Below are 27,833 nucleotides of genomic sequence, written 5' to 3' on the forward strand. Positions count from 1 at the left end.
CCATGGACTAACAGTAAAAAAAATGTATTATTTTCTTTTTAGATGGAAAAGCATGCAAACCGTGTCCATACCTTAACAGAGGAAAGAGAAACATTGTCTCACGGTTGTGAAAAGGAAAACAAACAGTTTAGACATGAGGTTAAAGTGCTCCAACCGAAACAGGGTAATTTTTCCTTTTATAAAAATATAAAGTTAATTTTTTTTCTAATTCTAAAAGTAATATGCGACAATTATAGGAAATTGGAAAATGTATAAAAGAAGGAAGGGGAAAATCACTATATGTCTTCCACTCCAAGAAAAGTACTTATAATGTTTTGGGTGTATTTTCTGCCTGGTCTTTTTAAATTATCTGTTGTGAAATAGTCTGAAATGTGTGTGAGAGAGCACAGGATGGTCATTTCCTTCAGCCTCTATTAGAGCACTTACCACACTGTCCTAGTGACCTGTGTCAGCTCCTCTGGGGCAGAGATCTTGCCCTGGTCTTAGTGATTTCTGTGTTCCCCATCACACCTGCCCTGTAAAGTACCTAGCATATTATGGTCTCAGAAAATATTTAAGTACTACAAAGCTACAAAAGAAGATACAGATAGGACCCCTTTAGAATACTCTGTTTTGTTTAACCTCACAAATTAGATATTATTATTATATATGGTCAGTGATTATATCTACCACACATTAATTATTTTCTGTACTCAGCATTTTTCCTTGCATCTCAGATATTCTATTTGAAATGTTTTTTTTTTTTCATTTTAGAACTTCCTTTCATGAGGGTCTGCTGATGGAAGTTTTTTCTTTATTTTGAATCTCAGATGGAAAAGTTGAGTTAATCACAGGATATATCTCCTATGTACTACACTCTTGTTTCCTTTATTTTCATTTCTTGTTTTGCATTGAATATACTGAGTTTCCTTCTGCTGGCTTAATAGTTTGTGTTCTATTTTTGTTTGTATAGTGGTTGCATTTTAAGAGTTTTAAGTTTTCTTCTGGCATTTTTAGCTATTCTCAGCAGAAGTGTTGTTCAGGGCTCTAAGCTGCCATTCCATGAGAAACAGAAGATGTGTATGTCCTGCTGCCAGCACAAATTAGCTTTTGAAGGATTGGTAAATAGGGGAATTATGTCATTTCAAGGCAGAAGTTCATATACAGTTTCCCCCAGCATGTTAATGATTTTGGCTTACCAGCAAGCAAGCCTTGGAGTTTACACATGAAACTCATTTGTCCCACATTATTCTTCTGGCCTCAGTTTGGCCACATGTTTCTCCTTGGAAGTGCTTATTGTAAAGATATCCCTAATCTTTGTGCATTTTGCCTTTGTTTCCATAACTCCACAGACTCAGCTCTTTTAGCTCACCTTTACAGCAAGCCTGGTTTTTTAAAAGAAGATAAAGCCCTATATTTACTATAGTATTTCTATATTTGATGGAATTTGATGTAACTCTTTTAATGTACCAGTATAATTATAAGGATTGTCAGTGTGTTTTATAGCACTCTAGTTACACAATGACAGAGATTTAGAATGGTCTGTACCAATCTGTTTTTTTTCAAGAAGCGCTATTATTTTTAGTGAGCTGTTTGTTTTGGGAACATAAAACTTAATTACTCCAGAAAAGCTTATATAATTGAAGGTTGAAGATAGAGCTAATATGACTAGATAATGGACGTAATGTTGGGTGGGAGAAAATGGGGGAAATCACTGGTGTCCCAAAGCTTTCTGGCCTGGGCATTTGGAATATTAGAGTTCCAGCTACTCAGGTGGGGGAGACTATGGGAAATCCCATTTGAGGAAGACCGTAAAGAGCTTGCTTTTAGACATGTACATTTTGATGCATGTAGTAGACATCCAAGTGGGAATGTCAAGTAGACAACTGTGTAAGTTTGGAAGGCACCACAAGCTGCAGCTGTGAATTTGGGAGTCATTCAGTATATAGCCAAACCTAAAGCCTTGGGACTGTAGGGATTATCTGGGGAGTAAAAGAGGATTCGGGGATGGGCCCTGGGACATTCCTATGTTTAGAGGCTGAAAAGGTGAAGAAATTAGTCAAGGAGTCTGGCCCGCAAGGTGGGAGGAAAACCAGCAGAGTGTGGGGTCCCAGAGAGAAATGACGACAGCGTTTTAAGAAAAGGATGTGAGCAAGTAGGTCAGATATCACTGATAGGATATGTAGAACAAGGACAGATCATTCGCTATAGGATTTGGTCACATGAAGGTCATCAGTAACTTTGACAAGAGCTGCTTCTGTGGAGTGGTGGGTATGAAAGCCTGCTTGCAGTGAACTCAGGAAAGAGTGGTAGGAGAGGAAGAGGGGACATGGCAATGGTTGATCCCTTCTTGAAGCTGTGCTGTAAAGGAGAGTGAGGAAGTTGTGTAGAAGCTGGAGAGGGATATGAGATTGAAGGCAGATTTCTTATTGTTTTCATTGTTGTTTTTAGTGGGAGATATGATAGCATGTCTTGAAGATAACTACAACGCTAAGTTGGGAAGAAAGCTTGATGGGGCAATCAAGAGAGGCGTCAGCTGCAAGCATGTGGTCTTTGAGATAAGTGGGAATGGGATCCAGTGCATGAGGGGAGAGTTAGGAGCAAGGACAGTTTGTTAAATTGCACAGGAGATTTATAAGATTTAAAAGATTTCGGAATCTTTGAAAGATCGTGGAAGCTGTCTTTGGAGTGTGCCTTTTTTCTCCGTGAAATAAGAAGCAGGGTATTCAGCGGAGAGTGAGGGCAGGGAAGGAGCTGTTGGAGACTTGAGGAGAGAGAGGAATGAAATAGTGGTCTAGAGCTCTAGAAAATATAAGAAAATGAGAGAGAATTCTGGGGAATTGTGGGAGGATTGCTGGACAATAAGGACTCACTTGAGGCGAGTAGACATGAAGTGAGAGTGAAACAATCAGCACTGGCTGTGCAGTTTTCTCCAGCAACATTCAGCTTCTGGAGTGAGGTGCAGTAGGGCTGAAGGGTTGGACTTAAACAGGCTGGAATTCTGTCAACCAAGTATAATGGAAGGAAAGAGGGGCATGGGAGTTGTGAATGTTTCAAGAGAGTGATGATAACAATGAACTGATTGGATGAATCTAAGCTAGTTAAGAAAGTGAGAACAAGAGTGGGAAAGGAACATTGAGCAGTGTTTCAAGTCAGTGGATTATAGTTACCAGTATGGCCAAAAACTTGTTGACATCCAGCTACTAGAAGTACATAGGAAGGGGTGATTGGAGAATGGGATGTTTGAAATTGCGACTGGGGAGTTGCTGCCAATGACTCCCATAGAATTACTATGGGAGTAGAGAATGAGATGGCGTAGAGGACTCTTTGGAAGTTAGTTGCTAAACAGACTGAGAAGCCAGGGCACTAGAATAATCTATCTGAATGTTGAAATCACCAAGAATTTTGGTAGGACTTGTTGCGTAATGTCACGCAAGTTAATTGGCTTGTCGGTGCCTGCATCCTTGTCCCATAAATGAGATAATCATGTTTCCTACCTCAGTGGCTTTTGCAAGGATTAGATGAGATAAATTTATCTTAAATGCTTAGTACAATACCTGCCACATAGTAAGCACTCAATAAAACAACAACGAATTTTAAAGTTATCCAATAGTAAGAATATCTACCATTTTTGAGAACCTTTTCCCATTTTTTTTTGTTATTATTTCTGAAAGTTTGCAAACACCCTGGACAGATAGAAAGAAGAGTGGTAGTAACAGTATAACTGATTTTTAAAATTAATTTGCTGTGTAATTAAGAACACATTTAACATCATGTAACAGCAATTATTTGCCTGCATTTCTTTTAATAGTTTTGTACTTGTTATTTCTTCCGAACAGAAGTGCAAATAAAAGAGGTTGAAGAAATGTTGTATCAAGAGGGCTTATCTGAAATAGCTCTGAGCAGCCCCAGTGAACAGATTGCATACTTACTGGTAGAAAGAAGTACACTCTTGCAGAAACTGGAAGCCCGGGGCCCAAAGCCAGAGTCACAAAGGTGTATGACCAGTAAATTCCTGAAAGAACATCCCCAGGTATTCTGAAATTAACTAAGTAATTGAATAAGAGGCAGGCCAGTCTTTTAGTATTTGTTTTTTCAATCATTCATTCATTAAATTATAAGGAAGCCAGTTTTAATAATGCTTAAGAATATAAGTTTTAGGGCACCTGGGTGGTTCAGTCAGTAAAGGGTCTGACTCTTGATTTTTTTAAATTTTTTTTTTATGTTTTTTACATTATTTTGAGAGAGAGACAGAGTGTGAGTGGGGAAGGGGCAGAGAGAGAGGGAGACACAGAATCCAAAGCAGGCTTCAGGCTCCGAGCTGTCGGCACAGAGTGCGACGTGGGGCTTGAACTCAACGGACTGTGAGATCATGACCCGAGCCAAAGCCGGACACCCAACCAATTGAGCCACCCAGGTGCCCCTGACTCTTGATTTTGGCTCAGGTCATGATCTCACGCTTCTGCCTGAGTCTGAGCCCCACTGTGGGATTCTCTCTCTCCCCGCCTCTCTCTCTGCCCCTCCCCTACTCACATGCTCTCTCTCTCTCGCTCGCTCTCTCTCTCTCAAAATAAACTTTAAAACAAAAAAAGAATATAGGTTTTAGATTGGGGTGGACTTCCCCTGCTACTTGTTTGTGGTATGACTTTGCACAAGTTACCTTTTGTGAACCTTGATTTTCTCATTAATAAAATCTGAGATCCACTCAACTATTCCACAAGGTGATCATGAAAATGAAATAACATATATAAGGCTCTAGAATAGTACCTCACACATTTATTAGCATTATTGTAGGAGACTTTTTCTCCACAAAAATCTGTAGTACAAGGTAAAAGATTTATGCCATCTGAAAAGAAACCAGAGTATTAATTAGCATTATTGTTTTTATTTATTGAGAACATTCCATGTGCCAGGATCTGTGCCAGTGGATGTAGAAACAAAGTCAAGTCAGACATGATTTGGACTTCCAAGGAACTTACAAGCTAATGGAGGTAGGAAAAAAAGCCAGTGGTTACAGTTCAGTGTGGAAAGTCCCATGATAAAGGCACAGAAGGCTAGGGAAACTCAGAGGAAGGGCTGAGTCAGATGTGATGGGTTAGGGGACAAGAAAAGCCTTCCAGAAGAGGTGTTGAGTAGGATTTTGAAAGCTGAATAGGTGTTCATAAAGCAACTGGGAAAGGCATTGCTGGCAGGGGAAACAGTGTATAATGCATACTGGTTCATGTGAGTGAATGCTTAGAGATGTGGCTGGAGATATTTTCAGGAACCACATCATGGTGAGATTCATATGCTGAACTGAAGTTTGGACTTAGCACCCAGCAATGTTCCTGGATCACAGTAGAGGCATAAAATCATTTTTTAAACGATTTTATTTTTAGGTAATTTCTACACCCAAATGCGGGGCTCAAACTCACAACCCGAAGATGAAGAGTTGTAGGCTACACTGACAGAGCCAGCCAAGCGCCCTGAGGCATAGAAACATTTGGAATGCATAGATAATGGACTTGGGTGTAGAAGGTCTGGAGAGTCACTAAATAATCTTAAGAGGAAAGAGTAACGAGTTGATTCATGTTATTACAAAATCTGAGATTTTGATTTTTGGTTGTATTGAATCTATAAATCAGTTTAAGAGGAATTTACTATCTTAAAATATTGATGTGATCTGTGATCATGGAATATCTCTCCATGTATTTTTAAAAGTATATCAGTAAAGTTTTATGATTTTCCCTACAAAATCTTGCACTCTTTGTTACATGTATTCCTAGGTACTTCATATTTTTGGATGCTATTAATAGCAAATGCTATCTTTTTTAAAAGAATTTAATTTTCTAATTATCTTTTGCTGGTATTTGGAAGTATAATTATTTTACATATTGGCCTATACCTAGGATTGTTGCTAAAAATTTCCATTCATTTTACTTATTTATTTATTTCTAAAATATTTTTTTCTCTATTTATTTTTAAAAATATTTACTTATTTATTTTGAGAGAGAGAGAGACAGAGAGACTGAGCAGGGGAGGGGCAGAGAGAGAGGGAAAGAGAGAATCCCAAGCAGGCTCTGTGCCACCAGCACAGAGCCCAACATGGGGTTCAAACTCACGAACTGTGAGATCATGACCTGAGCTGAATTCAAGAGTTGGACACTTAACTGACTGAGCCACCCAGGTGCCCCTTGTTTATTTTAAGTAGGCTTCACACCCAATGTGGGGCTTAAACTCACAACCCCACAATCAAGAGTCACATGCTCCACTGACTGAGCCAGCCAGGCTCCCCTCTCGTTCAATTTAGTAAGTAATTTAAAGATCTAAAGTATTTTCTACCTGTACAATCATATTACCTAAGAAGAATACTTCTGTTTCTTCCTTTTCAGTCCTTATTCCTTTTAATTCTTTTTCTTGCCTTATACTGGCTAGGCTCTCTAGTATTATCTTGAAATTCATCTTATCACTGGTATTATCTGGTATTATTGTCTTGTTATTGATATCAGAGAAAGTATTCAATGATTCACTATTAAGTATGATGTTTGCTGAAGGTTTTGTTTCAAATGGTACTGTTTATTTATTATTTATACTCTTATTCCTAGTTTGCTAAGAGTTTTTATTAGAAACCAGTGGTAAGTATTTTAAATATTTTTTATAGCCACTGAGATGATGAAATAATTTAGAACTTTAATCTGTTAATGTGAGAATTTTGTTGATTTATTTTCCTAATGTTCAACCTATTTTGCATTCCTGGGGCAAATCCAGCTTGTTCATTATATATTATCCTTTCTAGATATTACTAGCTTAGATTTGATAAAATTTTGTTTAAGATTTTTACATCTATGTTTATGAGTAAGATGATTGCCCTGTGATTTTTCTTTCTCATGTTATTTTTGTTGGGTTTTAATCTCAAGGTTTGTCTAGCCAGTGTTAGCCAACCATTTTTCGTTATTTCCTCTATCATGAGAATATTTAGATAATTTTTCCTAATCTCTCTCCCATGAAATTTTAATACTACTGATAGAGTTCTATTTATATACTGTGGAGTTCTATTTATATACTGTAGGTATATCTTGCTTTGTAATAAGAAGAGTAAGATTTTTTTCGCCCCCTCAGAGTCAATTTTCACTCCCTTGGGGATGATATTGTCTCATTGAGAATGCATGATCTAGCCTCACAAAATGGATTGGACTGTGCTCCTATATTTTGCTTTTAAAAAAAAATTTAAATGACATTATTTAGGAAGACCGATTGATGTAAATTTCATTTATCTCTTGTTATTTATTTAGGAGAACTTTGAACAAAACCACCAGCCTCTGCGGAGAGAACAGGAGAAACATCAGGAACATGTGCAGCAGTCTAAAAAAAATGTGAGAGAGGTAAAAAAACAATCCTTTACTTAATAATAGTAGCTTTTACCAACTATTTTGTTTGAATATATTAAAATGTATAGATTCTTGCTGTGAAAATTATAAAATTGTGCATAAAAGTATTATAAACACATCACAAAAATTTGAGAAGAAAGAAGTTAATACTGATTTTTATTGAATGTATCAAAATTTAAACAGCGTGTGTTATATCCCTTGAAAAATCACTTTGGGATAATACATACTTCTTCCCAAATATGTTTGGAGCCCTTTTTGTGGGTAGTCTTTTAATATATAGCACATTGTTTTAAGTAGAATCAATTCTCTTCATAGAATTAAATTTTTTGATCTGAGGAAATGTTACTAAGCACTAAATCCAGTGAATAAAGTATTTGCTGGGAATTTAACCACAGGAAGTAACCCAAGATAAATATATATGGATGAAACTGTATATCATAGCAGGTTGTTTTGTTTTGTTTTTTGATTTTTTTTTTTTTTTTTGAGAGAGAGAGAGAGAGAGAAAGAGAGCGTGTGCACATGCACGTGCACAAGCGGGAAGGAGAGAGAGAATCTTAAGCAGGTTCTGCACTCAGTGCAACCCTGAGATCATGACCCCAGCTGAAATCAAGAGTCTGTCACTCAACCAACTGAGCCACTCAGGCACCCCTCATAGTGTTGTTTTAAATAGCAAAATTTGGAAACTACCAAATGCTTAAGTGATTATATAAATCATGTTGCACCCACTCTGGAACATTATATAGACTTTAAAAATTATTGTTACAAAATCGGCGCTGTTATGTGGGAAAATGTTTCTCATGCAATGTTAAATGAAAAAGCCAGACAGAAACATGTACATAGATTGGGATTATGGCTATGTAAAAAATGTCTACAAATAAAAAATATTGCAAGGATATATACCGATACACTAGTAGTTTTGTTATGTATATGATATTTTGGTTGTCTTCTTATCTTTTAGAAAAATTTGTATAATGACTATATAAATTAATACATATGTGGGGATCAAAAGCAAGGTATAATTGAGACTGAATTTCTTAGCTCTTAAAATGCTTTGAAAATAATTACAGGGGCACCTGGGTGGCTCAGTTGGTTAAGCATCCAACTCTTGATTTTGGCTCAGGTCATGATCTCATGGTTTGTGAGTTCAAGCCTTGTATCATGCTCTGTGCTGACAGCATAGAGCCTACCTGGGATTCTGTCTCCCTCTCTCTCTGCCTTTCCCCTGCTTGCTCTCTGTTTCTCTCTCAAGATAAATAAAAATAAACTTAAAAATAAAGAGCAAGGTATAATTGAGACTGAATTTCTTAGCTTTTAAATGCTTTGAAAACAATTGCAAAAAAGGAGCTGGAGCTGTAAACATGATTTGAGTGTGTGCATATTTGGAAATTAAATGAAATACGTTATGTGAATGAATTTTATAAACTGTATTTAATGGACTGTATACATGAGGGTGACTTTCTCTCTTTTTTCCAGATGATACTCACTTTTATGATAAAGTTTCTATTTTTTATAATTCAATAATTTAAATTATATATTTAATTTAATATAATTATATGTATAAATTATATAATTTAAATAATAATCTCTTAGATTAGGTTGAACTATATGAAGTTGTACGTTTATAGTGGAAAAAGACTAAATATCACCAACTTTATATGGTTTAACTTAATAAAAGAAATACATATAAATGAAATATTGTTTGCTACTTTCCTTTATTAGCTTTCAAACGCTTGTAGGAAATAGTACAGTGTTAAAAGAGTACATTTAATTTTTGTTTTATGACTAAAAATAGTTTTATTTCAGTCCCATAATGAAGACCTGGAAAAAGATAAACCATCACAAAACTGCCTAGAGAGAAATGCAGAACAAGTAGCAGAGAGGTTAAGGATGGCCCAAGAAGAAATCCGAAGGCTCACTGATGAGCTACAAGGGAAGGAGAAAGAACAGAGTAAATTAGGTAAGTTGTGGTTACAGAGGAACATTTCTGACCATGTTTTAATTATATATTATATATGATACATTATATATTATATTATGTATTATATTGTATATAATATTATATATTATATATATTAAATTGACATTTTCTCAGGATAGAATTTGAGTACATTGAGGGAAAAAAATCTCAGTTTGATAAACAGCTTCTTTTTCTCCAGTGTCCAGAAATGTTTTACTGAAGCATAAGCATAACCTACCTACCAAAATGCTTAAGTCCCAAGTTTACACCATGCTGTGCAACAAATTCCCAGAAAACCCCTTTGTTTCTTCCTTCTAGGTCTACATCTTACTCAGAAGTAACTTTTAGCATTATTTCTGAGTTTTGATTGCAGGCAATATGCATTCTTAAATTGGGTTTGTTTCTCTTGTTCAATCTTATGTTTGTGAGATTCCTTCATGTCATTGCATGTAGCCGTAGTTTATTCACTTATGCTGGTTGTGTAATATTCCACTGAATAAATATACTACAGTTTACTTTATCTAGCCATTCTACTGTTGATGGATATTTACATTGCTTCCACCTGTGGCCTATTATGAATAGTGCTGCTATGAATATTCTTGGACTTACCGACACATTTCTGTGATATACCTAATTATTGGATCAAAGGGTTATGTGTAGATTCTACTTTGGTAGATAGCTGCCATACTGTCTTCCAAATAGTTGTATTAATTTAAGCTCTCCTCACTTGTATGTGAGACTTTGTGAGTACTTGATATTGTCTATCTTACTAACTTTGCCTTTTCTGGTGAGTGGGTAGTGGTACTTAGTTATGGCTTTAATTTGCATTTCGCAAATGGCTAATGAAGTTGAAAACCCTCTCAAAATTTGTTGTTATTGTTGTTGTTGCTCATTTGAATATACTATTTTGTGAAGTACCTGCTCAAGTCTCATGTATATTTTTCTATTGGGTGGTATCTTTTATTAATTTGTAAAATTTCATTTTTTTCTTTTTTTTAAGTTTGCTTATTTTTGAAAGAGAGAGTGCAAGTGGGGGAGGGATAGAGAGAGGGAGAAAAAGAGAGAGAAAGGGAGAGAGAGATTGAGCAGGGGAGGAGCAGAGAGAGGGAGAGAGAGAATGCCAAGCAGGCTCTGTGCTGTCTGTGCAGAGCCCAACGAGGGCTCTGTCTCAGAAACTGTGAGATTGTGACCTGAGCCGAAATCAAGAGTTGGATGCTCCACCGACTGAGCCACCCAGGCGCCCCTAATTTGTAAAAGTTCTTTATATATCCTTGGGACTGTCGGCTGGGTCAGCCAGTTGGTGGAGCATGCAACTCTTGATCTCAGGGTCATGAGTCCAAGCCCCATGCTGAGTGTTGAGATTACTTAATAAAAAATGTTTTGGTTAATTCTTTATGTATTCTGGATATGAGCCTTTTATTGGTTCTAAATGTTACGTTGGAGTTTTTGCTATATCGAAATGCTAATATTTATCAAGTCAGGTTTAACACAGTTATTTTGTATGGCTTCTAGGTTTTCACTCATAAAGCCTTTTCTATATCACTATAAGATTACTGAAATGTTCATCTCTATGGTGTTTTATTGTGCTTTTATGGTTTCATTGTTTATATTTCAATCTTTGCTTTATCAATAATTTATTTTAGTATAAAGTTTAAACTTTTAAAACTACCCCCTTTCTATATTATAATTTACAATGATTATGAAATTAGGCTGATTTTCAAATGCAGCATATAGGTTTCTTTAGGATCATATCTTTAAAGCGTTAAATGTATAAAACAGTAATTATTCCGCCAAACTGATCATGGGTTTAAAAACAATATCAGGAGGGTTGAGATTTTGTTAAGTATGTGTTTTAAATAATGAACACAAATGAAATTTTTGGAATATGGAATTTTTCTATATCCTAATAGGGTATATACACCATTATACATATTTGTTAAAATTTACCGAACCGTACACCAATAAGGGTGAATTTTACTGGATGCAAGTTAGAAACCCAATTTTAAAAAAATTTTGAAAAGAAATTCGGCTATGTGAGTATGATGAGAAGCAGTCTTTGCTGCTTGCAATACAGAAGGAAAAAGGAAAAGCAGGACACCCATTCCTTTTAGTCACATTTGGACACAACAGAACTCAATCAATCACATGGCACTCTGTTCCATCAGCAGTTGGTTGGTCTGGTAGATCCTAAACTATTAACTGAAAGTTGTCACCACAGTAAGTATACTGGGGGGGCTGTTGGGAAGCTGAATTAGCAAGTCCTTTAAAAACATATGTAGTATCATGGGGCACCTGGGTGGCTCAGTCAGCTGAGCATCCGACTTCGTCTCAGGTCATGATCTCATGGTTTGTGAATTCGAGCCCCGCATCGGGCTCTGTGCTGACAGCTCAGAGCCTGGAGCCTGTTTCGGATTCTGTCTCCTCTCTCTGCCCCTCCCCACTCGTGCTGTGTCTCTCTGTGCCTCAAAAATAAATAAATGTAAAAATAAAAGTTTAAAAACATATGTAGTATCAAAAAAATTAAAATAAAATATCTGTAGTACCAAAGTGTGCCCTAGATATAACTTCTTGAGTCATCAGTTTACAAGTCAGAATGTATTCCTAGGTAAATGTGTTATACAACAGTGTTTACCAAGTATCAGTCTACTTTCAACACCCTTTTTTGTTGTTGTTGTTGTTTGTTTGTTTGTTTTGAGAGAGAGAGGGCTCAAGTGAGCAAGGGACAGAGAGAGGGAGACAGAGAGAAGTGGGGCTCACCTGATTCAGGGCTCCAGTTTTACCTGAAGTGGGGCTTATGTTCACCCAAAGTCAGATGCTTAAAACTGAGCCACCCAGGTGTCCCCAAACTGACTCTTCAAAAAAAAAATTTTTTTTTAAAGTTTATTTAGTTTTGAGAGAGAGACAGAGACAGAGTGTGAGTTGGGGAGGGTCAGAGAGAGAGGGAGGCACAGAATCTGAAGCAGGCTCCTGGCTCTGAGCTGTCAGCACAGAGCCTGAAAAGGGGCTTGAACTCATGAGTCATGAGATCATGACCTGAAGTCAGAAGATGCTTAACTGACTGAGCCACCCAGGTGCCCCCAAATTGACCCTTAAATGAAGGACTCTATTTTAGCTTAGTCTCTACCTCTGTCTATATCACATCCAAAACCTTGGATGGGAATGAAAAATTTTGGACAATAACAAAGATATTCTTCAAGAATAAAAAAAGAGGGTCACCTGGGTGTCTCAGTCGGTTAAGTGTCCGACTTCAGCTCAGGTCATGATCTCATGGTTTGTGAGTTCGAGCCCCATGTCAGGCTCTGGGCTCTGCTGACAGCTCGGAGCCTGGAGCCCACTTCGGATTCTGTGTTTCCATCTCTCTACCCCTCCCCTTCTCGACTCTTTAGCTCTCTTTCAAAAATAAATAAGCATTAAAAAAAAAAAGAATAAAAAAAGAATTAATGTCAAATATTTATAGTATTCTTCAATAAATAAATTACATGAAAAAGATGAATTTTTTTTCATTTAAGGGAATTATTAACCAGTTATAATGTGTGGACTTTACTCGATACTGATTGAAACAAATTTTTAACATTTGTGAAAAAAAATTGGAAATGTGGATATTTACTGGGTATGTAAGGAATTGCTAAATTTTCTTAACCACATGTGTATTGAATGTTTAAAAAGACTTCTTTTAGAGATATATAGTGAAATATTATGGTTGAACAATATGTCTGGGATTTGCTTTTATAAAGACCCCTGTACCACACCCACACACACAAAAAAAATAACTCAAAATGGATCACAAAGCTAAATATAAGAGTTAAAACTGTAAAACTCTTAGAAGAAAACATAGTAACTCTTCATGATCTTGGATTAGGCAATGATATTTTAGTAGAGCACCAAAAGCAAAAGTGGTGAGAGAAAAACTAATAAATTGGACTCAGTCAAAATTTGAAACTTTTTACAAATTAAGTTATTTATTTATTTTTAGAGAGAATCCTAAGCATGCTCTACTCTGTCAACACAGGGCCCAATGCGGGGCTTGATCCCATGAACTGTGAGATCATGATCTGAGCCAAAATCAAGAGTCAGACACTTAACTGACTGAGCCACCCAGGTATCCCCCAAATTGAAACTTCTATACTTCAAAATGCAACATCCTGGGACACTTGGCTGGCTCAGTCAGTAGAGCATGTGACTCTTGATCTTGGGGTTGTGAGTTCAGGTCCCATGTTGGGTATAGAGATTACTTAAGGAATAAAATATATTTTTTAATTTTTTAAAAGTTTTATTTATTTATTTTGAGAAAGAGAGAAAGAGAGCATGAGCATGGGAGGGACAGAAAATGTGAGAGAGAATCCCAAGCAGGCTCTGTGTTCAGCGTGGAGCCCAACACAGGGCTCCAACTCACAAACCACGAGATCAGGACCTTACCCAAAATCAAGAGTCAGACACTTAACCAACTGAGCCACCCAGGAACCCCTTAAGAAATAAAATCTTTAAAAAAACAAAACAAAACAAAACAAAACAACATCTGAATGTCCCAATCAGATGTGAATATTTCTATTCATCAGTTTTTTGGATTTGTTTTATATTAATAGTGACACAAATAAATAATGATATTATTGTCATGAATCTAATATTTACAGATAGATGAATAATTACGTGACTCATTAAATCATAAAAGGAAAACAATTGTATTTCTATATGCTATCAAGAAACTATTGAGGGGTGCCTGGCTGATTCAGTCGAGGGAAACGTGATTTTTGATCTTGGGGTTGTGGGTTCGAGCCCCATGTCGGGTGTAGATTACTTAAAATCTTTTAAAAAAAGAACTATTGAGAAATGAAATAAAAATTACCACTTGGAATATCAAAAAAAAAAAAAAACAACAACAACCAACATCAAGAAAGTGAAAAAGACAACTCACAGACTAGAAGAAAATGTTTGCAAATCATGTTTGATACAGGACTTATATTTAGAATATGTAAAGAATTCTGATAATAGTAAAAGAAAGCTTGATTTAAAAATGAGCAAAATATTTGGGTAGACATTTCTCTGGAGAAGATATAGGAAATGATGCTCAATATCATTAGTCACGAGGGAAGTGCAAATTAAAACCACAATGAGATACCAGTACACACACACTAGAATGGCTATAAAAAACCAAAAACAAACAAACAAAAAAACAAAACAAAGCATGACAAGTGTTGGTAAGGATGTGGAAAGATTAGAACCTTCATATATTACTGACGGGAATGTAAAATGGTGCAGACACTGGAAAATAATTTGACAGTTTCTCAAGATGTTAGATGTAGAATTATCATGTAGCCCATCAATTTAACTCTGAGGTATCTACCCAAGAGAAATGTGCGTGCGAATGTTCAGAGCACTATTTACAACAGCCAAAAGGTAGAAGTGATCCAAATGTCTCTCATTGGATGAATGGATAAACAAAATGTGATGCAGTAATTCTGTGTAGGAAATAGTTAACAGAGACCTGACGCTGCTATCCTTAGAAAGGCATGCTTGTGAGGTCAGCCCTTGACTAGCATCTGGGAACTTGGATTTTGGGAGTGTTCCCACCATTCCCTAACTGATAATAGGGGCTCACTGTGCCTAAACTGTTTGTGCAAACAGTGTGGTTTATACTTATATAGGGTCCCAGGATACAATTTCAAGGTGGGAGAGGGGTGTTTCTCTCACACCACCAAGCAATTCTTGGACATCATTTGGGTGTCCTACATTTCAACTTAATTCTGACACTATTTACCTTTAATTCTGATGCTGTCTACCTGAAGATAGTGTCAGATTGTACAGGCTAAGGCTCAGTCTTGTAAGACTGCTCCCCTCCTTCAGATGCCAGTTGCAAGCCTAGGGTATCACCTGTGCTTCTGACCAACTGGCTATAGATTGGAATTTCCAATTACCCCCTCCTTGGGTTTGATGAATTTGCTTGAGTGGCTCATAGAACCCAGAGAAATATTTAATTTGCTAGATTACTGGTTTATTATGAAAGGATATAACTTAGGAATAGCCAGATGGAAGAGATGCATAGGGCAAAGTATGGGGACGGGGTGCAGAGCGTCCATGTCCTCTCTGACTACACCATCCTCCCCAAACCTCCATGTGTTCAGCAACCCAGAAGCTCTCCAAACCCTCTCCTTCTGGGTTTTTACAGAGGTTTCACTACAGGCATGGTTGATTAAATCATTGGCTATTGGTAATTGATTCAATCTCTTGCTCCTCTCCTGTCCCTGGAAGTCAGAGGATAGGACCTCTAATCCCATGGTTGGTTCTCCTGGAAACCAGCCCCTGTTGTTAATTGCTGGCCAAAAGTCATCTCATTAACATAAGATGGCTTTATCGCTCTCATCACTTAGGAAATTCCAAGGGTTTTAGGATCTCTGTGCCAGAAATGGGTTGAAGATAAGGTCAAATCTATATTTCTAATCACAAATTGCAGTATCACAGTGCTCAATACCTGCCTTCCTTCTGAGAATCTGGAATTTTGGTACCTGGTGGGCAGAAGTGGTATATATGTGACTAGCTAGCCCCAAACAAAAACCTTGGGCACTGAATCTCTAATGAACTCCCCTGATAGAAGATACTTCACATGTATGATCAGTTTGTTGCTGGAGAAATTAACCACACCCTGTGTGACTCCACTGGAGAAGACTCTTGGAAGCTGGAGCCTGATTTCCTCTGGCCTTTGCCCCATGCACCTTTTATCTTTGCTGATTTTGCTTTGTATCCTTTTGTTGTAGTAAGTATCAGCTGTGACTATTAGTATGTCTTTAGTCCAGTGAGGCAAGTCCTAAGAGTCACCGAACCTGGGAGTGATTTAGGGGACTCCAAACACTCATGCAATGGAAGACAATGTGCCTGTAAAAACCAAATACTTAACGCTTGCTACAACATGGATGAATCTCAAAACCATAATGCTAAGTAAAGAAGTTAGATGCAAAAGGTCACATATTGTATGATTATATTTATATGAAGTGTCCAGAAAAGGCAAAGTAGATTAATGGTTGCCCAGGGCTAAGAGTGGGAATTAAGGTTAACTAAATGGGCATGAGGTTTCTCAATGGGGTGATAGAAATGTTCTAAAATCAGATTGTGTTGGGTTCCACAAATGTAAATATACTAAAAGTCATTTAATAGTACACTTTAAAAAGGCAAATTTTATGGTATATAAATTGCACCTCAATAAAGCTGTTAAAAATAGAAGAACTGGTGGAAATAGGTGTATTAGATAGAAATCTAAGATGGTCTCCACAAGCCTCACCTGGTATACACATACCTTTTCCAAGTTATTCAAAAATCAACTACAATATAGATGCTGCTATGAAGAGCTTTTGCAGATGTAGTTAAGGTCCCAAATCAATTGGCTTTAAGAAAGAGAGTTTATCCTAAGTGAGACTGACCTGATCAGGCGAGCCCTCAAAAGAGGTTAGGCTTTTCCCTGAAGAAGATATTCAAAGTGTGAGAAGGATTTGATGTGAGGTAAATTCTCCTTTGCTGACTTTGAAGATGGAAGAGACCACGTGGCAAAGAATGTTGGTTGCTTCTAAAAGCTGATAGACCTTCCAGGCTAACAGTTAGCAAGGAGATGGGGACTTCAGTCCTACAACCATGGGACTGAATTCAGCCTGCAGCCTGAGTGAGCTTGGAACTGCATTCTTTCCCAATACCTCAGAGATGAACACACCCAGCTCATACCCAGCTCATACCTTGATTTCAGCCTCTCACGAATCTCGAGATCATGACATGAGCCAAAATCAAGAGTTAGACACTCAACCAACTGAGCTACCCAGGTACCCTCATTTTAAGTCACTGAGTTGTGGTGATTTGCTTTACAGCATTAGAAAACTAGTGTATAATAGTTATGGATATAAATGAAACAAGATTGGCCATGGCTTGATAATTGTTAAAAGCTGGATGATTTTTTAAAAAGCTGGATGATAGATATAGGTGTTTCCATAACTGTTCTATCTACTTTTGTATATGTTGGAAATTTTCCTTAATAAAAAAAGTTCTTAAAAAAATACCCAGGACAACCACTAAAAGGAGTAGATTTAGAAAATAAAACTGTCAAACAGTAGAGAGGTCATAGAAACTTGGTCATAAAACCAACACAGTTTTAGAAATATTACTAGTTTAAATGCTCTGAGAGAGAGCTATGATTTTCAAATATCTGTGTGGACATGACAGGAGATGCTAACCTGGCAGTACGAGTTCATGCATTTGGTGGTCTCTGATATACCTGACTTTGGTATATGACATATTTGGTGTATGTGTTATTGTAGAAATAGGTTTTTTTTTTTAAGTGGAAATTAAATCTAATGTTCACAGAACCTCTCAATTACCTCCTCGGTACTTTAAGCTTCCATAAAAAAATTTATTGTGTAGAGTAAATTCTGAGCTCTCTAAGGCTTTTGTGGTTTGCCTCCTGCGTATCTATCCAGCTTCATATCCCACATTTCCCCTAATCCTTTGCTCTGTAGGCCCAAGCAGTATCAGACTACATACAGTCCCCAGAACACTCAATGTTCTCTCCTACCCATTCTCTTTCATTTATGCTCTTCACTCTCTCTGAAACATCCTTCCACCTGCTATCATTCTACTCCCTCTCTTTCCATAGATGAACACTTAGGAAAATCATTGTTTTAGTAAAACAGAGTAATTCTTACATCTCTGGCACAGTGCAGTCAAACAGACCTGAGTTCAGATCTCAGATTTACCATTTGTTTGTTGTGAGACATTGAGCAAGTTGGTTAATTCTTCTGAGCCTCCCTTATCTTATCTATAAAATGAGAATGCTAATATCTACTCTGAAGGTTTGTTATAATGTTAATACATCTGACACTAGTAACTGCTGTTGCCAGTAGCAGTGGCAGTAATAGTATTGTTATGGTCAGAATCTAATTTTAGGTGAATCTGGTAGATTAGACTAGGATTCACTCCAAAGAACTGAGCGTTTGGGGATCAATAATGAGACATGCACGATTGTGCTGATGTACTTACTTTGTGATTAGGAATGATCTCATAAGATTCACCTTAGTCTCTTACCTCTCGGAGGTTCTTCATCCTGGCATAGGAAGCCAACCAGACATACCATTGGTGATAACTAGACTCCAGGAGGCCAAATGATAAAACCTGGATTAGAAAACGCAAATCCGGTTGACTCCAATGCTCCATGTTCTTGCCCTATACCATTCTGCCATCCTCATATAATTCTTGAATAGTATCAAAAGATACTTCCTGAAATTCTGTTGTTTTGATATTTCTAGCAACTACTGGTAAAATTCTAAATATTACTAATTGCAGGAACTAATTTTAATATTTCTGAGTATAATTTTCTTTTTTTAAAGCTGATAATACCATGCTTAAAAAGTTTAGCTTTTTTTCTAGTTGTTTATAGTAGTCCCAAACTCTTCAGCATGGAATCTAGTTAGGGAAACAGAAATATTGTCAGATCAGATAATCAGGAATAATAATAAGGTGCAGCAGGAACACTAAAAGGAGTCTGGAAAAGCTTCCTGGAGGTGACATTTATGCAGAAACTTAAAGGAAAATCAGCAGAAATAGAGTGTTCCAAAACAGGAGAACACTTCAGATTTGATCATTACACTAACCATTCACTCCTTACAGAAATATTTTGTTTCTTTTTTCTTTAGACTCTGCACTTAAGAAGGCTCAACTAGAAATAGAACACTTGAAAGAAAATTTGATAAAGCTGAAAGAGAATGGTGAGTCATGCATGTTAGTAGATATAATGTTTAATAATACATTAAACAATAATTTAATATGTATTAAATATGTTTTAATATAATAATATCTTTAATAATAATACTAATAAAGCACTATTGCCATTGTTACTACTTATTTCTACTATTACTACTACTATCACTTACTGCTTACTAAGTAACAGGTATTCTCCCAGGCACTTTATATGCATGAACTCTAATCCTCACAGCCCTTCCAAGTAGTATTATTATTCCCATTTCAAACACAAAAAAAACTGAGTTATGGAAGGTTAAGTGAGTTATCCAATAGCTACATTAAGTATTAATGAATTAAGTAATGCAGAGTGAGTATTAGAACCCATGTATCTGGGTTAGTCAGATACTCATGTATCTGACTCCAAAACCTGTGGTCAACACAAATAATACCTATTTTGCCCCTGACATCAAGACACCTTATGATGAATTTAACAATACTTCACACACACGTGTTCACTGGGAAGCCAATAGGCTTGGAATCCATGGTGAATTAGTTAACCTGTCCCTGGCTTGACTGTAAAAATGCTACCAACTATAAATAATACAACAAAAGTTGAGTGTTGTAATGGTTAGCAACTACAAAAATAATTAAAAACGTGTTACCAGTTTTAAATAATTCTAAAATTGAGCTTACCCAGTGACACTGTGATTTATAATAAGAAATTTATATTTAGTCTTTGGCCCTGTTTCTGACACCAAGCTTCTAAAACCCTGCAAATTTCCCATGTGGAAATTTGTTAATGAGGACTCTTGGAAAGCCCCTGGTTTACCAACGCTGGAAGGGGACAGGGCTGGAGACTGAGTTTAGTCACCAATGGCCAATGGATTTAATTACTCATGCCTATGAATGGAGCCTTTATAAAAACCCCAAAGGACAGGGTCTGGAGAGCTTCTGGTCAGTGAACACATGGAGATTTGGGGAGAGTGGTGTCCACAGAGAGGACATGGAAACTCCTCACCCCTTTACTCATACTTTGCCCTGTGCATTTCTTCTATCTGGCTATTCTTGAGTTATATCTTTTTATAATAAACTGGCAATCTAGTGAGTAAAATGTTTCTCTGAATTCTGTGAGCCACTCTAACAAAGTAATCAGACCAAGATGGGGGTCGTGGCAACCTCTGATTTATAACCAGTCAGTCAGAAGCACACATAACAACATGAGCTTGCCATTGGCATCTGAAGTGGTGAACATTCTTGTGGGAATGAGCCCTTAACCTGTGCAATCTGATGTTATCTCCAGCTAGATAGTGTCAGAATTGAGTGGAATTATAGGATGCCTGGCTGGTGTCCAATAATTGCTTGGATGTATAGGAGAAAAGAACCCTTACATTGTAATTGGTGATCAGGGTTGTTAACCCTCCTTTTCAAAAGTATGTGATACAGTTATAAACACTGCCTCCTTAGTAATTGATAGAACAATAAAACAAAATCAGTAAAGATATGGAAGACTTAAGAACACTACCAGCCAACATGATAATTATAGAAATTGATAATTATGGAAATTTTTGATAATTTCTATAATTGATAATTATAGCAAACTCCACCAGATGACACATTCTTTTCAAGTATACATGGAATGTTCACAAGGAGAGACCATACTGAGCCATAAAATACATTTCTGTGGAAGAACTGAAATCACAAATTATGTTCTCTGACCATAATAGAATTAAACCGAAAAACAATAACAGAAGTATGTTTAAAAAATCCCCAAATATCACAATTGCACCAAGAAGCATAAAATACCTAGGAATAAATCTAACCAAAGATGTAAAGGATCTGTATGCTGAAAACTATAGAAAGCTTATGAAGGTAATTGAAGAAGATATAAAGAAATGGAAAGACATTCCCTGCTCATGGATTGGAAGAATAAATATTGTCAAAATGTCAATACTACCCAAAGCTATCTACACATTCAATGCAATCCCAATCAAAATTGCACCAGCATTCTTCTTGAAACTAGAACAAGCAATCCTAAAATTCATATGGAACCACAAAAGGCCCCGAATAGCCAAAGTAATTTTGAAGAAGAAGACCAAAGCAGGAGGCATCACAATCCCAGACCTTAGCCTCTACTACAAAGCTGTCATCATCAAGACAGCATGGTATTGGCACAAAAACAGATACATAGACCAATGGAATAGAATAGAAACCCCAGAACTAAACCCACAAACGTATGGCCAACTAATCTTTGACAAAGCAGGAAAGAACATCCAATGGAAAAAAGACTCTTTAACAAATGGTGCTGGGAGAACTGGACAGCAACATGCAGAAGGTTGAAACTAGACCACTTTCTCACACCATCCACAAAAATAAACTCAAATGGATAAAGGACCTGAATGTGAGACAGGAAACCATCAAAACCCTAGAGGAGAAAGCAGGAAAAGACCTCTCTGACCTCAGCCGTAGCAATCTCTTACTCGACACATCCCCAAAGGCAAGGGAATTAAAAGCAAAAATGAATTACTAGGACCTTATGAAGATAAAAAGCTTCTGCACAGCAAAGGGAACAACCAACAAAACTAAAAGGCAACCAACGGAATGGGAAAAGATATTTGCAAATGACATATCGGACAAAGGGCTAGTATCCAAAATCTATAAAGAGCTCACCAAACTCCACACCCAAAAAACAAATAACCCAGTGAAGAAATGGGCAGAAAACATGAATAGACACTTCTCTAAAGAAGACATCCGGATGGCCAACAGGCACATGAAAAGATGCTCAACGTCGCTCCTCATCAGGGAAATACAAATCAAAACCACACTCAGATATCACCTCACGCCAGTCAGAGTCGCCAAAATGAACAAATCAGGAGACTATAGATGCTGGAGAGGATATGGAGAAACGGAAACCCTCTTGCACTGTTGGTGGGAATGCAAATTGGTGCAGCCACTCTGGAAAACAGTGTGGAGGTTCCTCAGAAAATTAAAAATAGACCTACCCTATGACCCAGCAATAGCACTGCTAGGAATTTACCAAGGGATACAGGAGTACTGATGCATAGGGGCACTTGTACCCCAATGTTTATAGCAGCACTCTCAACAATAGCCAAATTGTGGAAAGAGCCTAAATGTCCATCAACTGATGAATGGATAAAGAAATTGTGGTTTATATACACAATGGAGTACTACGTGGCAATAAGAAAGAACGAAATATGGCCCTGTGTAGCAACATGGATGGAACTGGAGAGTGTGATGCTAAGTGAAATAAGCCATACAGAGAAAGACAGATACCATATGGTTTCACTCTTATGTGGATCCTGAGAAACTTATCAGAAACCCATGGGGGAGGGGAAGGAAAAAAAAAAAAAGAGGTTAGAGTGGGAGAGAGCCAAAGCATAAGAGACTCTTAAAAACTGAGAACAAACTGAGGATTGATGGGGGGTGGGAGGGTGGGTGATGGGTATTGAGGAGGGCACCTTTTGGGATGAGCACTGGGTGTTGTATGGGATCCAATTTGGCAATAAATTTCATATATTGAAAAAAAAAATCTTCCTCATGAAGAAAACTCTGAGTTCAGATATCTTCACTAGTGAATTCTAAAAAACTTTTAAAGAATAAATAATACCAATTTTACATAAATTCTTCCAGAAAATTGAAGAAGACAGAATACTTTCCATATGGGCAGCATTACCCTGATAACAAAAACCAGGCGGAAATATCACAGTATCCCTGATGACTACAGAAGAACTTGTGAAAGTATGGAGAGTAAGAAGTAACTTTGGGAGTAGTTGTGTTTCTCCACAATGAATTGGCCAAATAAGTGGCTGTGCATCTATTAATAAGAATGACATAGATGTATGTGCATGACACAAATAGATGTCCGTGATACGTTATCAGGTGAAAAAAGCAAGTTATACAGTACTATATGCGGGACAGTGTTATTTTGGCTTTTATTTTGGGGGTCTGGGTGTATGTGTGTGTGTGCCCACAGGACTTTGATGAAGTGGTACACATTAATGTGGGGCAGTAGAGTAGTGAAGACACCGGAATAATTTTGCGTAAGTTGTAAATACCTGCTGCACTGAGTGTTTCAACTGTCTACCACCTACCCCACTATCCCAGCTCCTTCCAGCCCCTGTCTTCCCAGCCGCTAAAGGAATAATACTTGGCAGTTCTCTAGAATTTTCCTCCTGAGCTCATTCTTACAGGTGAAGGTCCATGCTTTAAGAGTTGTTAAATATTTTTAATAAAACCGTTGTCTGTATGTTAGAGCGTGTATATAGAATCTTTTGAAGAGTATTTACTAAGTATTAATATTATTTTGGGTGAGGGTGGTGAATAAGGGTTAGATGAGAATATTCAGTTTGAACATAACATTGTTTGTTTGTTTGTTTGTTTGTTTGTTTAACTAAAAGCCTATATTCCATTTGTGATCAGCAAAACAATATTGCATTTAAAACAAGCCATAATTCAACTGCATTTTTAAGATTTATGAAAACTAAAACTCTGGTAACCTCCAGTGTGGACAAATGGGGAGTGTCATTGTACAGAATGTAACTTTGTACAATCTTTTTGAAGATTTGTTTTGGCAGTATCTATTACATTTCCTAAATGCACATATCAGCTAATCCAGTGGTCCAATTTCTGGGGATTTGTTTTTTGGAAGTAATGTCATAAGTACCTAAAGATTGATGAAAAGGGATAATGATTTTAGAATTGTTTATGAGAGCAAGTCATTGGCACCACACCTGAATCTTCATCAGTAGGGGAAATGAACGCACTGGGCAGAATAAAATGAGAGGATGCGTTGAGACCAGTAGATTAGTAAGTGATGTATGAATAAAATGGACTAAAGTAAAGAGGAATACATTACTGATATGACACAGCTGCATACCCAAAATATATATTGAGTGAAAGAAGCCTCACACACACAAAATATGTATATTAAGAATCCATTTGTATGAAAACCAAGAACCAGTAAAACTAATTTAAAAGTAGTTCCAAATGAGAAATGGCAAATGACTTTGTAAGGACAGTCCTGTAAAGACATCCATGATACAAAACAACAACAACAACAAAACCCACACATCGATATGGTAAAGTTGCAGACAAATTGTGTAGCATCATTTAAATCTTTGAAAAATTGCACAAGCCAAAAAACAAATGTCTCTGTCTCTGTATATATGCACCCACCCACTGACACATATACAAGGTGGGATTGTGAATGATTTTTTTTTTCTTTTTGGTGTGTATTCAGCACTTTTCAAATTAAAAAAATTACATGCTAAGAGGGGGAAAGGAAAAGGAAGCAAGTGGGAAAAAAAAGGAAGAAAGGAAAAATACAAGGAATAATTAATACAAACAGGTGATAAAGAGGGAAAACAAAGGAGACTCTTTTTTAAGTTTATTTATTGTATTTGTGTGTGTGTGTGTGTGTGTGAGAGAGAGAGAGAGAGAGAGAGGGGAAGCACAAGCCAAGGGAGGGGCAGAAAGGGAAAGAGAGAGAGAATCCCAAGCAGGCTCCATACCACCAGCACAGAGCCAGAGCCCTATGTGGAGCTCGAACTCACAGACTGTGAGATCATGACCTGAGCTGAAATCAAGAGTCAGACGTTTAACCAACTGAGCCACCCAGGTGTCCCAACAAAGGAGACTTTTAAGCAGAAGAAGAAAAATAAGAGAAATATATGTGGAAATGGCTAAAAAGAAACAGCTACAAATTCAGGAAAGTTTCCCATAGCAAGTTTGCAATAATACGGAAATTGATGAGCCCTGGAAAGAGCAGGTCTTAGAGTGGACTACCATTTTTTTGGGCTGTGGTGCAGGCAGAAAGATGGTTTTGATACATTAACTTGATTTAGCTTAGAAAATCTGTCCATTCGCTGCTCGTGGCTCACCATTTGTTGTCTGCGGGGCCCTACCGTTGCTGAATAGAAGTGTCTAGGAGTGTATGTGGTATGTATGAGAGATAGGACCACAAGCAAGTAGGAAGATAATTTTCTCTGCTGCTGAACTTCTAGGAGGTAGGCTCCACTGCTTTAAAAGTACATCTCCTCCAAGAGCCTCTAGTGCCAAAAACCCTGTCCTCAAAACATCCAGCTCCGGGGCGCCTGGGTGGCTCAGTTGGTCAAGCGTCCGACTTCGGCTCAGGTCATGATCTCACGGTCCGTGAGTTTGAGCCCCGCATCGGGCTCTGTGCTGACAGCTCAGAGCCTGGAGCCTGCCTCAGATTCTGTGTCTCCCTCTCTCTCTGACCCTCCCCTGTTCATGCTCTGTCTCTCTCTGTCTCAAAAATAAATAAACATAAAAAAAAAAAGTTTAAAATATCCAGCTCATTAGTCTGGTGTGAGAAACAAAAAAAACTGTGTTCTTTTCTCTGTTTTAGATTCAGTTGACCTACAGAAAGCAAAGGAACGTAATCAGAGACTGGATGAAGAAATTCTGGCTTTAAGAAATCGGGTTCGATCACTTGACTCAGAAAAAAAAGTGCTTGGAGAAGTAGTAAGTTGTTGAATGTCATTTGTTCTTAGAATTTATTTAAATGTGTATAAAATAACAATCAGCAGCTAGAGCAACATAGATATGTATTACCTATATATATGATTGTGTATATATATATATAGTCATTAATGAGGACTGATACTGGCGGCTATAGCATCCCAGATAGATGCCATACTGTGACTTAGATGACCTATCAGTATTTATATTTTATACATTTTAGCTGCCTGTGCTAAACAGTATGTTACTGGTCTTATGTCAGTTTAGGACCTTTTTAATAAGGATTTAGATATCAGTTTACACTTAATTTAGCAAATAGAAATTATTATTCTATTATATTGGATAAATTTGAGTTGTGCCACATTGTTGAATTATTTCTTTTTAGTAATGTATTGATTTTTTTAATTTTTGGTTTTTTTAATGTTTATTTATTTTTGAGAGAGACCGAGACAGAGCGTGAGTGGGGGAGGGGCAGAGAGAGAGGGAGACACAGAATCTGAAACAGGGTCCAGGCTCTGAGCTGTCAGCACAGAGCCCAATGAAGGGCTCAAACTCACCAACTGTGAGATCATCACCTGAGCTGAAGTTGGATGCTCAACCTACTGAGCCACCCAGGCACCCCTGTATTTATTGATTTTTAATATGGACTTGTAAGTTCTGGATATATGTCTCTTCAATTTTAGTTTATATTCATTTTACAGTCATATCTCTAGTGTCTCACACAATAGCCCACATAAACTAATTGCTCAAGTAATTTTGTTGCAAGAATGAATAAATACCCAAGAGGATGGCTGTTATCAAAACAACAGAAAAAAAAAATGTTGACAGTAATATGGAGAAATTGGAGCCCTTGTGCATTGTTATTGAGAATGAAAAATAGTATTGCAGTGACTATAGAAAACAGCATGGTACTTTCTTTAAAAAGTAAATGTAGGGGCGCCTGGGTGGCTCAGTCGGTTGAGCGGCCGACTTCGGCTCAGGTCATGATCTCGCGGTCTGTGAGTTTGAGCCCCGTGTCGGGCTCTGTGCTGACAGCTCAGAGCCTGGAGCCTGTTTCAGATTCTGTGTCTCCCTCTCTCTGACCCTCCCCCGTTCATGCTCTGTCTCTCTCTGTCTCAAAAATAAATAAATGTTATAAAAAAAATTAAAAAAAATAAAGTGAATGTAGAATTACCATATGATTGAGCAATTCTGCTTTTGAGTATATACCCAAAGAATTGAAAGCAGGGACTTGAACAGATTTGCACACTCATGTCACAGCAGTGTTATCCACAACATCCAAAAGGTTGAAGCAATGCAAGTGTCCCTTGATGGATGAATAGATAAACAAAATGTGGCACATACATTTGGAATATATAGATAAACAAAATGGAATATTACTCAGCCTGAAGGGCATTCTGACCTGTGCTACAACAGGGATGAAACTTGAAGACATTATGTTAATTAAAATGTTAGTCACAAAAGGACAAATAGTGTATGATTCCCTTTATATGAGGTACCTAGAGTAGCAAAATCACAGAGACAGAAAATAGAATGGTGGTTGCCAGGGGCTGGGGGGAAAGAGAGGGACAGAATAGGGAGTTCTTATCTAATGGGTAAAGAGTTTCAGTTTTGGAAAATGAAAAGAATTGTGGAGACTGATGATGGTGATGGTTACATAATAATGTGAATGTACTTAATAGTACTGAACTGTGTGCTTAAAAATGGTCAACATGGTAGGGACGCCCATGTGGCTCAGTTGGTTGAGTGTCCAACTCTTGATTTCAGCTCAGGTCATGATCTCACTGTTCATGGGATTGAGCCCCAAATCAGGCACTATGCTGACAGTGTGGAGCCTGCTTGGGATTCTCTCTCTCCTTCTCTCTCTGCCCCTCTCCCATTCATGCTGTCTCATGCTCTCTCTCTCTCAAAATAAATAAAACTTTTTTAAAAAGGTCAACATGGTAAATTTTGTGTTACGTAGGTTTTATCATAATTTTTAAATGTAATCATAAGCATGAATAAACAATGACTGTTCAAGTTGTCTTAGTCTTTGTAAATTTATATATTTAATACTGACATATACTTATATGTTTAATACATGCATGTACATATATACACCTGCATGATAAAATTCAAGAAGGGTACATCCCACACAGTGTTGTTTCTGGAAAGGGAAAAGGGATTGTGGCGTAAGGTTATGATAGGATAATATCATTTTTTTTTAAGTTTATTCATTTTGAGATAGAGCGTGTGAGTGGGGGAAGGGCAGAGAGAATGGGAGACAGAGAACCCCAAGCAGGCTCTGCACTGTCAGTACAGAGCCCGACTCAGGGCTGGAGCTC

The 27,833-nt window shown here is 37.3% G+C and overlaps 1 protein-coding gene across 10 annotated transcripts in view; it reads left to right on the plus strand.

Moving 5' to 3' along the window:
• Positions 1 to 27,833, plus strand: part of CCDC30 (coiled-coil domain containing 30) — a 129,688-nt gene that overhangs the window by 10,529 nt on the left and 91,326 nt on the right. For all 10 annotated transcript variants that reach the window (XR_008294347.1, XR_003420234.2, XM_053212552.1 and 7 more), the window contains 6 exons: positions 43 to 163; positions 3,819 to 4,012; positions 7,251 to 7,340; positions 9,150 to 9,303; positions 18,966 to 19,037; positions 25,397 to 25,512. Coding sequence is in view for 8 of the 10 variants with exons in the window: in XM_053212552.1 (XP_053068527.1) it covers positions 43 to 163; positions 3,819 to 4,012; positions 7,251 to 7,340; positions 9,150 to 9,303; positions 18,966 to 19,037; positions 25,397 to 25,512 (747 nt within the window). In the remaining 2 variants the exon portion in view is untranslated. The remainder of the gene's footprint in view (positions 1 to 42; positions 164 to 3,818; positions 4,013 to 7,250; positions 7,341 to 9,149; positions 9,304 to 18,965; positions 19,038 to 25,396; positions 25,513 to 27,833) is intronic.

Source organism: Acinonyx jubatus, chromosome C1 (genome assembly GCF_027475565.1).
Source record: "Acinonyx jubatus isolate Ajub_Pintada_27869175 chromosome C1, VMU_Ajub_asm_v1.0, whole genome shotgun sequence".
NCBI lineage: Eukaryota > Metazoa > Chordata > Mammalia > Carnivora > Felidae > Acinonyx > Acinonyx jubatus.